This window comes from Tenrec ecaudatus, chromosome 1 (assembly GCF_050624435.1).
Source record: "Tenrec ecaudatus isolate mTenEca1 chromosome 1, mTenEca1.hap1, whole genome shotgun sequence".
In the NCBI taxonomy this organism is placed as follows: Eukaryota; Metazoa; Chordata; class Mammalia; order Afrosoricida; family Tenrecidae; genus Tenrec; species Tenrec ecaudatus.
The window spans coordinates 71,316,818-71,329,107 of record NC_134530.1 but is presented as its reverse complement, the minus strand read 5'-3'; the positions used below and the strand labels follow the sequence as shown (position 1 = coordinate 71,329,107).

At 44.6% G+C, this 12,290-nt stretch overlaps 1 protein-coding gene across 1 annotated transcript in view; it reads right to left on the bottom strand.

Moving 5' to 3' along the window:
• Positions 1-2,797: 2,797 nt before the first annotated feature.
• The window catches only part of NSUN4 (NOP2/Sun RNA methyltransferase 4), a 31,754-nt gene continuing 22,261 nt past the window's right edge, over positions 2,798-12,290 (bottom strand). The window contains exons 5-6 of the mRNA XM_075555714.1: positions 10,933-11,057; positions 2,798-10,137 (exon numbers count right to left, since the gene is read on the bottom strand). Coding sequence (XP_075411829.1) covers positions 9,861-10,137; positions 10,933-11,057 — 402 coding nt within the window. The 3' untranslated portion in view covers positions 2,798-9,860. The remainder of the gene's footprint in view (positions 10,138-10,932; positions 11,058-12,290) is intronic.

Here is a 12,290-nt window from a genome sequence, read left to right as displayed (position 1 = left end):
CACTGTATCTTTGGATAGCTGGGCACCATCAGTTTTCTTCACATTTGCTTATGCACCCATTTTGTCTTAAGCAATCATGTTGGGAAGGCAAACATCACGAGATGCTAACTTATTAGAATAAAGTGTTCTTGCATTAAGGGAGTAATTAAGTAGAGGCCCAATGTTTGTCTGCTACCTCAGTACTAAACCTATAAATATATGTACATAGATCTATTTCCCTATCATTATATATAAGTATATTTACATATGTACATGTCTGTATTTAGAGCTCTATAAATGTCCTTTGCCTCCGAATTCTTTCCTCTATTTCCTTTTTTACTTTCCTCTTGTCCCACTATCATGTTCTGCCTTCATTCGGGTTTTGGTAATTCCTCTCGGTTACATTGTCCTTGATCAAGCCCTACCAGCCATTGTACACCCTCCTCATCGATTTTAGATCACTTGTTGTTCCCTTGCCCCTGGGTGTGTTAACACCCACTTCGTCGCCTCCCCCTCTCCCATGTCCCCCACCAACCGTTGGTCCCTTTTGTTTTCTCCTCTGGATTGTTTATCCCGCCTATCTCATCTAGATAGACATGCAGAGACAATAATAAGCACAAAATCAAGGCAGAGCAAAACAAAACAACAAAAAAGACCTTGAAATAGTTCAAGGTCTGGTTGTTGATCTTTAGGAGTGTTTTCCGGTTGAGTCTGATGGGGTGCCAGACCCTGGTCCCACAGTCTATTTTTGGTACTCTCCAGGGACTTCATTGCTTTGCTCCCCTTGCTGTTTTGTTGAACACCCTTAGTGTTTTGTCCCAGTAAATCTTACTTTTACAAACATTTATGAAGCTCTTTCTGAGCCTCCCACCATTTGAACTTAGGGTGAGTCTCCAAACTGATTGTATAAATGACCCCAGTACTTTTACCTCCTTCCTTAACTGTGCTCTGGACAAAGTGACTTTGCTGCCCCTCTTATAGAGAGGTGGAGCCTATTTCTCCACCCCTGTAATCAGGGTCGACCTGTGACTTCTAAGAACTTGTGAATTGGAAGCTCGTCCTGTGGTCCCATGGATCTGTGTCTTGCTTCAACCATGTTTGAATGGAACAGATCCGAGGACTCCCTTCCTCCAACCTTCCGCCACCCACCAGTTTCTTTTCTGGAAGTAACTTCCGGACCATCCTCTCGGCCAGCCCCTCTTATTGGGACCAGCGAACACTTTTATTTGGTGTGTGGTGACCTCCAAACCGAACCATCATGAGCTCTTAGATCCATCAGAATGATTCTGTCGCGGCGCTATCTGGTCAACCTGCATCTGCGGGCCTCTGACACCTGCCTCTCCCTGGGCTTGTTTTTCCACCACGACGATGTGGCCTTGGAGGGCGTGGGACACTTCTTCCGCGAGCTGGCGAAGGAGACGCGCAGGGGCCATCTCTTGAAGCTGCTGGACCAGCGCGGCGGCCACGCCCTCTTCCAGGATGTGCAGAGGGGTCCCAAGATGAATGGGGCAGAACCCTGGATGCCACGGAAGCTGCCCTGGTCCTGGAGAAGACCCTCAACCAGGCCCTGACTTGCATGCCGTGGGGTCCACTCATGCTGACCCCATCTCTGTGACTTTCTGAAGAACCACTTACTAGACGTGGAGGTGAAACTCCTCAAGAAGATAGGCGACCACCGGACCCACCTCCACAGGCTGGCCAGCCCCCAGGCGCGCTGGGCGAGTAGCTCTTCAAGAGGCTCACCCTCAACCAGCTGCCCACCCACCCACCTGTGAGGGGCCCTCTGCCTTCTCCTCAGGGCCTTAGCCTCACTACCTGAACCTGAACCTGCCCCGCCAGCCGCAGCAGCAGCACCGCCCTAGAGCCACTCCCCAAATCCAGGGACCAAATGGAAACAATAAAGCTTCCTTTTACAGCAAAACAAACAAAAAACCTTGTGAATAGTACAGAGTAGTTCATCAGTTTTAAAGAATTCAAACACATTTTGTTTCAACTCATTTATTGATTGCAATCACCTCAAAGGACCATCATTTATCATACTTCCTCCATGTTTTGTTTCCATTTTTTTCTTTCCTGACCTCTGAACTTTGTCCTTGCATAAATGTTGCCTTTTTTATCTTACATAGATTATTATACCACGGAGTAAGTTCAGTTTCGAAATTGAAAGGTGACTAAGGACCAGACTCTTTGGGAGTTCCACTGACCTTGTGACTTGCTTTAACCAACAGAATGTAGTTGAATTGATGTCTTTGATAGTTGTGGGCTAGGCTGCCTAAGATTTGAGAGACAAGGGACAAGATGCGAAAGACAAAACATGGGTATTGTTTAATAGGTTTTATGTAACGATAATAGATAGGAATTACAGAGATCAAAGGGGGTAAAGTAAGAGAGACTGCAGTGGTGGAGGGAGGTTGGAGTCCAGTGAAAGGAGAAACCTAGCTTTTAAAGTAGAGAGGCCACAAGAACCTTAGTTGCATGAGAGAAACAGGTTTGTTTTTTTTTAATCATTTTATTGGGCACTCGTACAATTCTTATCACAATCCATACACACATCCATTGTGTCAAGCACATTTGTATATTTGTTGCCATCATCATTTTCAAAACATTTGCCTTCTACTTGAGTCCTTAATACCAGCTCATTTTCCGCCTCCCCCATGAACCCTTCATAATTCATAAATTATTATTATGTCATATTTTACACTGTCCAATATCTCCCTTCACTCACTTTTCTGTTGTCTGTCTTCCAGGGAGGAGGTTATATGTAGATCCTTGTAATCGGTTCCCCCTTTCCAACCCACCCTCCCTCCACCCTCCCGGTATCACCACTCTCACCACTGGTCCTGAAGGGATCATCCGCCCTGGATTCCCTGTGTTTCCAGTTCCTATCTGTACCAGTGTACATCCTCTGGTCTAGCCAGATTTGTAAGGTAGGATTGGGATCATGATAGTGGGGGCAGGGGTGGGGTGGGGTAGGAAGCATTTAGGAACTAGAGGAAAGTTGTATGTTTCATCGTTGCTACACTGCACCCTGACTGGCTTGTCTCCTCCCCATGACCCTTCTGTAAGGGGATGTTCAATTGCCTACCGATTGGCTTTGGGTTCCCACTCCGCACTCCCCCTCATTCACAATGACATGATTTTTTTGTTCTTTGATTCCTGATACCTCATCCCTTCGATAACTCGTGATCACACAGGCTGGTGTGCTTCTTCCATGTGGGCTTTGTTGCTTCTCAGCTAGATGGCCGCTTGTTTATCTTCAAGCCTTTAAGACCCCAGACGCTGTATCTTTTGATAGCCAGGCACCATCAGCTTTCTTCACCACATTTGCTTATGCACCCATTTGTCTTCAGCGATCATATCTAGGAGGTAGCACACAATGATAGGATTTCTTTTGTTCTTTGATGCCTGATAACTGATCCCTTTGGTACCTTATAATCACACATTCTGGGGTGCTTCTTGATATATGGATTGTTTTAAGAGCTGTAAGAGCCCCCCCCCCCAATTAAAGGATCTTTAAAAAGAAATGTGCAAAAACCTAGAGTTAGAAAACCAAAACACAAGAGAACACAGCATAACTTAAACTAAAGAACAAGAGAAAATTCAAGTCTCAAGTTGTAATACTGAAAGATACTATGGGCAAAATATTGAACAATGCAAGAAGCATCCAAAGATGGAAAGGCTTCCCAGAGTCACTGTACCAAAAAGAATTAACTAGTCGACAATCAACCATTTCAAGAGGTAGCATGTGAACCAATGCCACTGAAGTTCAAGCTGCACTGAAGGCATTAGCCAAAAAGAAAGCTCCAGGAAGTAATGGAACACCAATAGAAATGTTTCAACCAGCACTAGAAGCACTCATTCATCTATGCCAGGAAATCTGGAGGACAGCTACTTGGCCAATTGACTGAAAGAGATTTTGGTGTGTCTGACCCATCATATTATTTCCAATTGTCTAATATGCATGTGAAAGTTGGAAAATGAATAACAAAGACTAAAGAAGAATCTCGATGCATTTCAATTATGGTGCTGGTGCTGGCTGGCAAAGAAGGCTGAAAGTACCTTGGACTGTCAGAACAACAAACAAATTTGCCTTGAAGAAATACAGCCAGAATACTCCTTAGAGGCAAGGATGGCGAGACATCCTTTCCTGTGCTTGTTTTGTCATATTTTACACTGTCCGACATCTCCCTTCACCCACTTTCCTGAACATACTGTCAGGAAAGACCAGTCCCTGGCGAAGGACATCTTGCTTGGTAGAGTAGCAGCGACGAGGAGGACCTTTGACGAGGAGCTGCATCGCTGGGCTCACACGTGTGAAGATGGCATAGGACAGGGCAGTGTTTCTTCTGTTGTAGGTAAGGTCTCTCTGAGTGTGAAGAACTCCAAGGCACCTAACAACCACATTGACCAGGATGTGGATAGTCTAGACCTCAGGCAGAGTGCATTCGAGAGTGGACTACTTCCCCCTCTCCCCGAGAGGCAGTCTCTTTTAGGGGCTGGCCTGAGTGTGTCCTAGCTGGAGATCACCCTGGTCCAAAAGTCTTAGACCCATCTTGTAAACTCAGTCTATCATAATATATGTGTCCCTAGCATGGTTCTGATCTGGATTCTGTAATCTCACCTGTAACTGTGATGTGATCTGCTGTCAATCAGGAGTTTGTGATTGTTTCTTTTTTGTTATATGCCTTTAGTAGCTGCGTGACTGTAAATTCTTTGATACCATTACCTCATACAAATGGCCTCCCTTATCATAAACCATAGATGTATGAATAGATTTGGGGCTTGCACTTAACTCTAGCCCCAGTCTAAGAACAATTAGTTCTTAAGACATGGCCATCCTTGATGCTCAACCTCATGAAGAGATCACTGAAGATACGGGTGCGATAGCGAAATGTGGTAAAAAAAAACAACAACAACTAGATGGTGCCTGGATATCAGAAAGAATAGCATCATCGCTTCCCAGCCTTTCGGCTAAGATCAAGTGCAGAAAGAATAACATCTGGGGTCTTACTTGTTTTCCAACAAGCAGCCATGTAAGGGAGGCATCAACTGAGTCCACATGGAAGCAGCACACCAGCCTGTGTGGTCCAAGGTTTGTAAATAGGAGAGGATGGCATTACAGCTTAAATTGTAAGCAGGTGGTTATGGATGACTGTGGAAGCCCAAATCCATTTGCACATTCCACACAGGGATTAAGCCTCCAAAGTTATGTAAATAGCCATTATCAGACAGGAGTGTAAAGTTGAGACAGAGATAGGTCAAAATGTAGTATTTCTTTTATCATTTTATTAGGGGCTCATACAACTCTGTCTATATACATACATCAATTGTGTAAGGCACATTTGTACATTCATTGCTCTCATCATTCTCAAAACATTCGCTCTCCACTTAAGCCCCTGGCATCAGCTCCTCCCTTCATCCCTGATGAACCCTAGATAATTTATAAATTGTTTTGTCATATCTTGCACGATCCGAGGTCTCCCCTCACCCATCTTCCTGTTGTCCACTCCCCAGGAAGGCTTCTATATGTAGATCCATGTAATCGGTTCTCCCTTTCCACCTCACCTTCCCACCACCCTCCCGGCATCTCCACTTACACCACTGGTCCAGAAGGGATCATCTGCACTGAATTCCCTGTGTTTCCAGTTCCTATCTGTACCAGTATACTTCCTCCAGTCCAGTCAGCAAAATGTAATATCTTATCATTTGATCTCCCTGCAAAACTTCCTTGTCATTAGTCCAGAAAACCACCTCATTTTAAATGTTTTCCTCATTTTTTTAACTCCTGCTTTCTGAATATGCATGAGATGCAATGCTCGAAGCTTCTTCTAATTTATTTGAAATCATGGCTAAATTTCTTCATTCTGCATCTCGCTTCCCCTCATTTGCAAAACAAGGTTAAGAATTGCACTCCCTCACTGGTTGCTATGAGAATTAAATGAGTTAATATTAGCAACGTGCTCACAGCTGTGCGTGGGCCTTATCATGAGAGTGACTAAAAGGAGCCACAGCCAACAACTTACTAGTGAAGTCAGCTTGCATGAAGTAAATCTGTGTCCCTTGAAGGACATTCAAAATTGGAGCTTCATTGAATTTCTTTGGTTCTAATGTAAATCTACCCACCTAGAGTTTTCTCAAGGGACTCTCCCGCATTTCTCCCTTACCAGGATCACCGCACAGGTCCCGGGGTGCAACTCAAAGTACCCCACAGGTCTCCTGCCTCCTCTCACTTTGCCCTTTCTTAGTGCTCTAGGGCTAGACCTGTACAGTACCTGGCCCCGCCTGCCCCGCCTGCTCCGACCATGGGCTGTTTGCCAGTGTAACTCCTAACGTCATGTCTCAAATGTGGTCTAAGCAGCTTGACGCTCAGCAGCCCTCACTCAAAGACGAGAGGCTGATAGGCCTGAGGAAATCACCAACCTGCTAAGGCATTTCCACATTCAACAAATATTGATTATATTCCCAGGGGGAGGCCCATGGAAACTAGAGTAGATCATTTTTATGTTTAACACTTCTACAATGTCTTCCCATTACTCATGGGACAAAATAGCTACTTCTTCACAAGCCCTCTGCAGTTGTCTCCTACCTGCTCCTTACAACTATCCACAGTAAATAGTGTTCTTATATGCCTCAGGGGCTTCACCTGACCTGTTCCCTCTGCCAGAGCACAAACTCACCACCATCTACATGCCCACATACCGCTGGGCATCACTAATCTAAGTCCCCTGCATCCTCTAGTCTCTTTAAATAGCTTTGCCTCTAAGGTGAGTTAGGTTCCCACAGATAGGCACTTTACTCTTTTCCCCTTATTTACAATTATTTGTCTGTCTTGCCCACTACATTGTACACCCGTGAGAACAAGGGCCTTGCCTTGTCTGGTCTGCTCATCTCTCACTAGTATCTGGGATTGGGCCTAGCACATTAAAAGTACTCAAATATTGACTAGCTAATTATAGAGTTCCCAGCCCAAACCCTAGCACACAGCACAACCAGAGCTCCTTTGACTAGCTAATTATAAACCAAGCAAAGTGCCAAGGTCAGGGGTACAAAAATAAATATTGGCTTTGGGCCCTGAATAATTTCCAGCCTGGGTGGGAGTGACGAGAGAAAGCAAACATGGAAAGATCCACAGTCAGAGAAGCGCTGTGGAAGCACAGAGGAGGGAACAGAGGCGACTTCCTAGGGAGGGTAGAAATCTGGGCCAGCAAGCAGAGGGAAAGCAAGCGGTATTTAGAGAGGTAGCAACAAGGCCTCCAGCATGTAGGTGGGACGTGGGATGGTCAAGGAACCTGTTAGGGCCCAAGTCGAAAGAAAAGGTTTGGGAAATGGTGATGGCAACCTATGTACAAGTGTGCTGAATGAATGTACTCGAATGACGGACTGTCAGACGACTTGTCACAGGCCCCGATAGAATGATTCATATTTTTTTTCTTTTTAAAAGAAAGAACCTGTGAGAAAGGGAGCAGCAGTCAGGGCCACAGGAAATGGAAGAGAACCTACTGTGAGGTGTCAGGGAAGAATCGGCTTTTGATCCTGAAGGTCAGAGAACTAAGGATTATAAGCAGGTTAGTGACCCTGTCATATTTGGGTTAACATGTCAATCATTTCTCGCTGTAGAACAAACATCTCCAAAACAGCATGGCTTAAATTTATTTGTTCATAATCCTGGGGCTCGGCAACCGACTCTTGCCCGGGGTCACTCATGCTGTGGACTCATTTGATCACTAAACTGAGGCTACCAGACCTAGGATGGTAACCCCCAACTGTCTCCAGCAGGGACACCCCGGTTCCTTGACAGGCGGTAGAATAGAATCATAGAATTATATAGGTACATAGATAGAGATATTTGGCCCTGGAGTTCTCCTATATCTTGATGGAGATAGAGATTATACTATCTTACACAACTATCAAAATTAATTCAACTGTACATTCAAAATTGGTGAATTAAAAAAATAATTTCATTGGAGGCTTTTACAATTCTTATAACATTTCATATGTCAATTGTATCATGCACATTTACACATATGTTGCCATCATCTCCAAAACATTTTCTACTTGAACCTTTGGCATAAGCTCCTCTTTTTGAGTTACTTGAAGGGGGGGGTGGTGAAGCTGGTGGTTCAAACTCACCAGCTCTTCTGTGGAAGGAGATGAGACAATCTCCACCCATAAAGAACTGACAAGTCTCGGAAAACTGACAGGCAGTTCTATCATGACCTATGAGTCAGAATCAACTTGATAAAGGTGGGCTTAAACATTCTAATAGCACAGGCTTGGCACCCAGTAGGTCCAGTGCAAATGCACAGGCACCTCAGGCCTCTCAGTCTTAGCAAATACGGAGCACAGACTCAACTTTGGTAGGGATCACCTACCACGTATGGAGGCTGGTTATGTCCTACTCCGAGCACCAACCAAGTTCCCAGAGGCTCCACCTTCTTAGCTTCATTTGACTTGAGTTTGTAAGGTCTTCCAGGGCTCTCAGAAAAAAAAGCAAATCCCAAGAAAGAAAGGAGAAAGCTTAACCTCACCTAACACCTCTAATACCTACTCAAGGATTAGCATGAACAAAATAGCACAAAAGACAAAGGGAGTAGTGGAGAGAAGGAGGCGAAGAGAGAGCCAGGAACTTCAAGGACTCTAAATTATTTACAAATGCCAGTTTAAAATTTTTTTGAAATAAAGAAACAATACCTGCTAGTGACCATATTTTTTAATATCCCTGCCACTAAAGCATTACTTTCCTTTGGCTAGAATTATAAAAACAGTCAGTAAATGATGTAATTTTGTCCTCGAGCAGACTGTAAGATGAGGCCCCATGATGCTGAGGTAAAAGCTCTAAGGGATTTGAGGAGAGCCAAAGAACTGGATAGTTCAGTCTTCAGTCACAGACCAGGAAGCAAAATGTATGCACATATTTTTATATATAATAAAACCAACCCAAGGTCACTAGGAGATTACACAGTGTTCAGGAAGCAGGCAGGTGAGACTTGCCGTTTGGAAGAATGAGGAAGCCTGGTTATCTCCTACAGGCTCAATTACTGTATCCTAGTGACTTGCCCCACAGCAGGAGTGCAAAAAGTACTTGCCAGGTGGATTAACCAAGGGAGAAACTCACAAAGGGGCAAGTAGTCCAGTGGCAGGTGTAGCTTCCCTGGTCACATTTGAACAACAATGCTAGGGACAGCAGGAAACATTGCTGGAATCATTTACCTCTCGAGAGCTTTCTCCGTGTGGGTAAGAAAGCAGATTATTATATAATGGGTTAACATTTTTAGTTGCTTGTTCCTTAAATTACATCACAGCCATATAGAGAAATTAGGCAGATTTTTTTGGCTGGTAGGCTATTCAAGAGCGATCAGGTGGAACACATCAAGTGTGAAGGAGGCTCTGTAACCCAAGCTGAGGTTCTGGGCTTTGGGCAGTTAGTTAATCCCTAAGTGCTGCTGAGTTAGAACTCAGCAGGAGTTGCTAGTACAAATGGAACCAACAGTTCTTGGATTGACATGAGGTCTCTAACCTCATATAGTACCAGATCTATGGAGCTGCAACAATTTTACTGACTAAATGTTGCTTCCCAGCTTCCAGCTTCCTGTGTGGGCAGGCTTATCGGCTCCTCCTCCTAAGCTCCTGATGGGGCAGGAACCTTTAGCATTGCAAGTCAATAGGTGGTGGGTAGACAAGAGTAGGTTAGAAACTTGCTGATGGTCCACAACTAGAAAGCAGGACAGAAAAACTCTTCTTTCTTCTGCTGAAATTGTCTGCAGAAAGCCTTGGACAGGATGGAGGCAGGCTCCGAAGGACATCTCCGCCCCTGGTTCTGGTGCCCTGCAGCAGAGAATACCTTTTGTCTTCCATACCAGGGTCTTAGAAACAGGCTGACGCTATGTCAGCCTCCGTATTTTGCAAAAGTACATAGGTCCAAAATTGGCCACGAGGTTTGGGATTACTAGCTCCCCCACCTGGCAGGAGGGGAAGAAAAAGAACGTGTCTGTGAAGAGCTTGCGGAAGTGAGTCAGGTCTTCAATCTGAACCTCAATGCTGTATTGATTGGCCAGGAGCTCAATGGCGCCTTGCACCACATATTCGTTCTGCAGATGTGAGAGTGAACAGGTGGAATAGACGGCATAGCCTCCTGGTTTGGTAGCAAGGAGTCCAGCCCTAAAATCATAGAGAGAGGGAGAGGCAGTGACCAGTGAGCTTTCTAGCAGTGGAAGGGCAACAGAGGGAGCTGGCAGCACGCAGAGGGGCTCTACATTTGGAGGGTAGTTAAGTCAAACAGCATCTGAAGCCAGTGCTACCCCCTGAAAAGTCATTCTCCAGGCAGCGAGCAACCCTACATTCCTCCACAGACTCTCCTCCAAGAAGTCTTCTTGAAGTGACTCCCTGGCCTTGTTATAGACCACACTCCAATAGTGGGCAGGGACAGAGCACTTAACCGTAGTAGCCCACAGAGCCTTGACTGTAGCTATTTGTTAAACTTGTGCTGCTCACTGGTACTGATACACAGAGTGATATAGTACAAGAAACCAGACAACCAAGCCTCCTCTGACCAGCCTACAAGACAATGTTTTTAAATTCTAGAAAAGAACTGTACCCCCGCTCCCACCCTTGGGTTTTGGGACTCAGCTCAAGGGGAGTTCCTCTAGGACATGGGGGTACAGTGACCCTTTGCCTGGGCATGCCTATACAGTAGGGTTTGCTAGGCCCCTCTAGGGTTTCCCGTATAGGCACTAATAAATTTCTTCCCCTTTGCTTAAAAAAAGGAAAAAAACAAAACAAAACAAAAAAACACTCATCCACCAATGTCTCCTTCAGGTAGATCTCTACCCAGAAAACTCCCCTACCTATGGCTGATGGTCTTGGCAGGAGTATCCAATCCCCCAGCCCACAAATGACTAACCCCCTACAGCACTCTGGCACAAAGTTCTGAGGTTCTGTAAAGCGATCACTCACGCGAGAAGCTGCACCTGCAGCAGAGGCAACATCTGCCGCTCCTTCTTCCTTGACCGCTGGAAGATGTTGTTCTCCTCCTCATGAAGGGAGTGGCGGTCTGTGGTACAGGGGACATCCACCAGCACCTGCTCACGGTCGGTAAAGGGAAAGCATTAGGGCTCCCTGGGACTCCTCGTGCTTAGACCAAGGTTGTTTTAAGTCTCTAGTCTTGGAAGTTTTGTGGAGTGCGGCCTCTGTCTACTCCGACACTGTAGAGAACTGCAGAGAGAAGGCTTCCCATTGTAACTGGGTAGACAACTGTGAAATAATGACCGGGAACACAGCATCCATTGGGATATATGCATGGCTGGTCAAAAAAACTTTTATTCAATAGTTCATATCTATCTAGAATGAAATCTTTAGTGCTCCCCCCTGGGACTATTTTAACTGGACACAGTCCATTTACAGATGGTACAATGATAATTCGGCAACTACGCATATTGATTAACAGGATCAGGATTCAAAATTACATTAAATTGAAGCAGTAAGTCAGACCTAATATGGAAAAGTTTAACCTGAGAAATGTCATTATTTCATTTGTCAAACCTATCTGTGCTAGGCACCATGGACAAATAAGAGACACACACACACACACACACACACACACACACAGTCCAATATGTATACTTAAAAAAATATGTTTAGCTAAACATATACTCCAAGTAAATTAGCAGTGATCAATATTCTGATTTAATTCCTAGGCGACATAAATTTAGAATGCCCACAGAAGAAGGGAAATAAAGATTTGCTTGTATTCCAGATTAGTCAGGTCATATCTCTAGAACTGTAAAGGAGGTGCCACTTCAAGCGAAAAAACACATTAGCTAAATGCAAACACTCAAGGAAGAGCCTCTGGGATGTTCTAGAAATCACAGCATAGAAGAAATGGATAGATACCTTCATTTCCAACAAACGCAGTAAACGAGATATCCTTAAAACAAGTGTTATATAAAATACCTACACAGGCTGGATAAATAATTTAAAAAAATAAAGTGCATAGCTCACAGAAAATCAGAAAAATCTTTAGAAGGAAAAAACAGGAGCACAAATCTAGAGAGGTAGGTAGGAACTGAAGTCTGTCCTAAAATCCCTAAGCCACAGGGGGGCAGGAAATGGGCCAGAGAACTCACTGAAGGTTAGGAGTTAGGATGGAAACTCACAGCAAAGCCAAAATTCTTAGTGGGTTCCATGCTCAATCTGTTTAGGTGACAAAGGAGACCCCAATTTCAACTTTAATTTAAGGAAAATATATTTATTAAGTCAAAAGAGACAAAGACACAACACAGGCACATGATCCAGGAGGAGGAGGCCATTAGCAT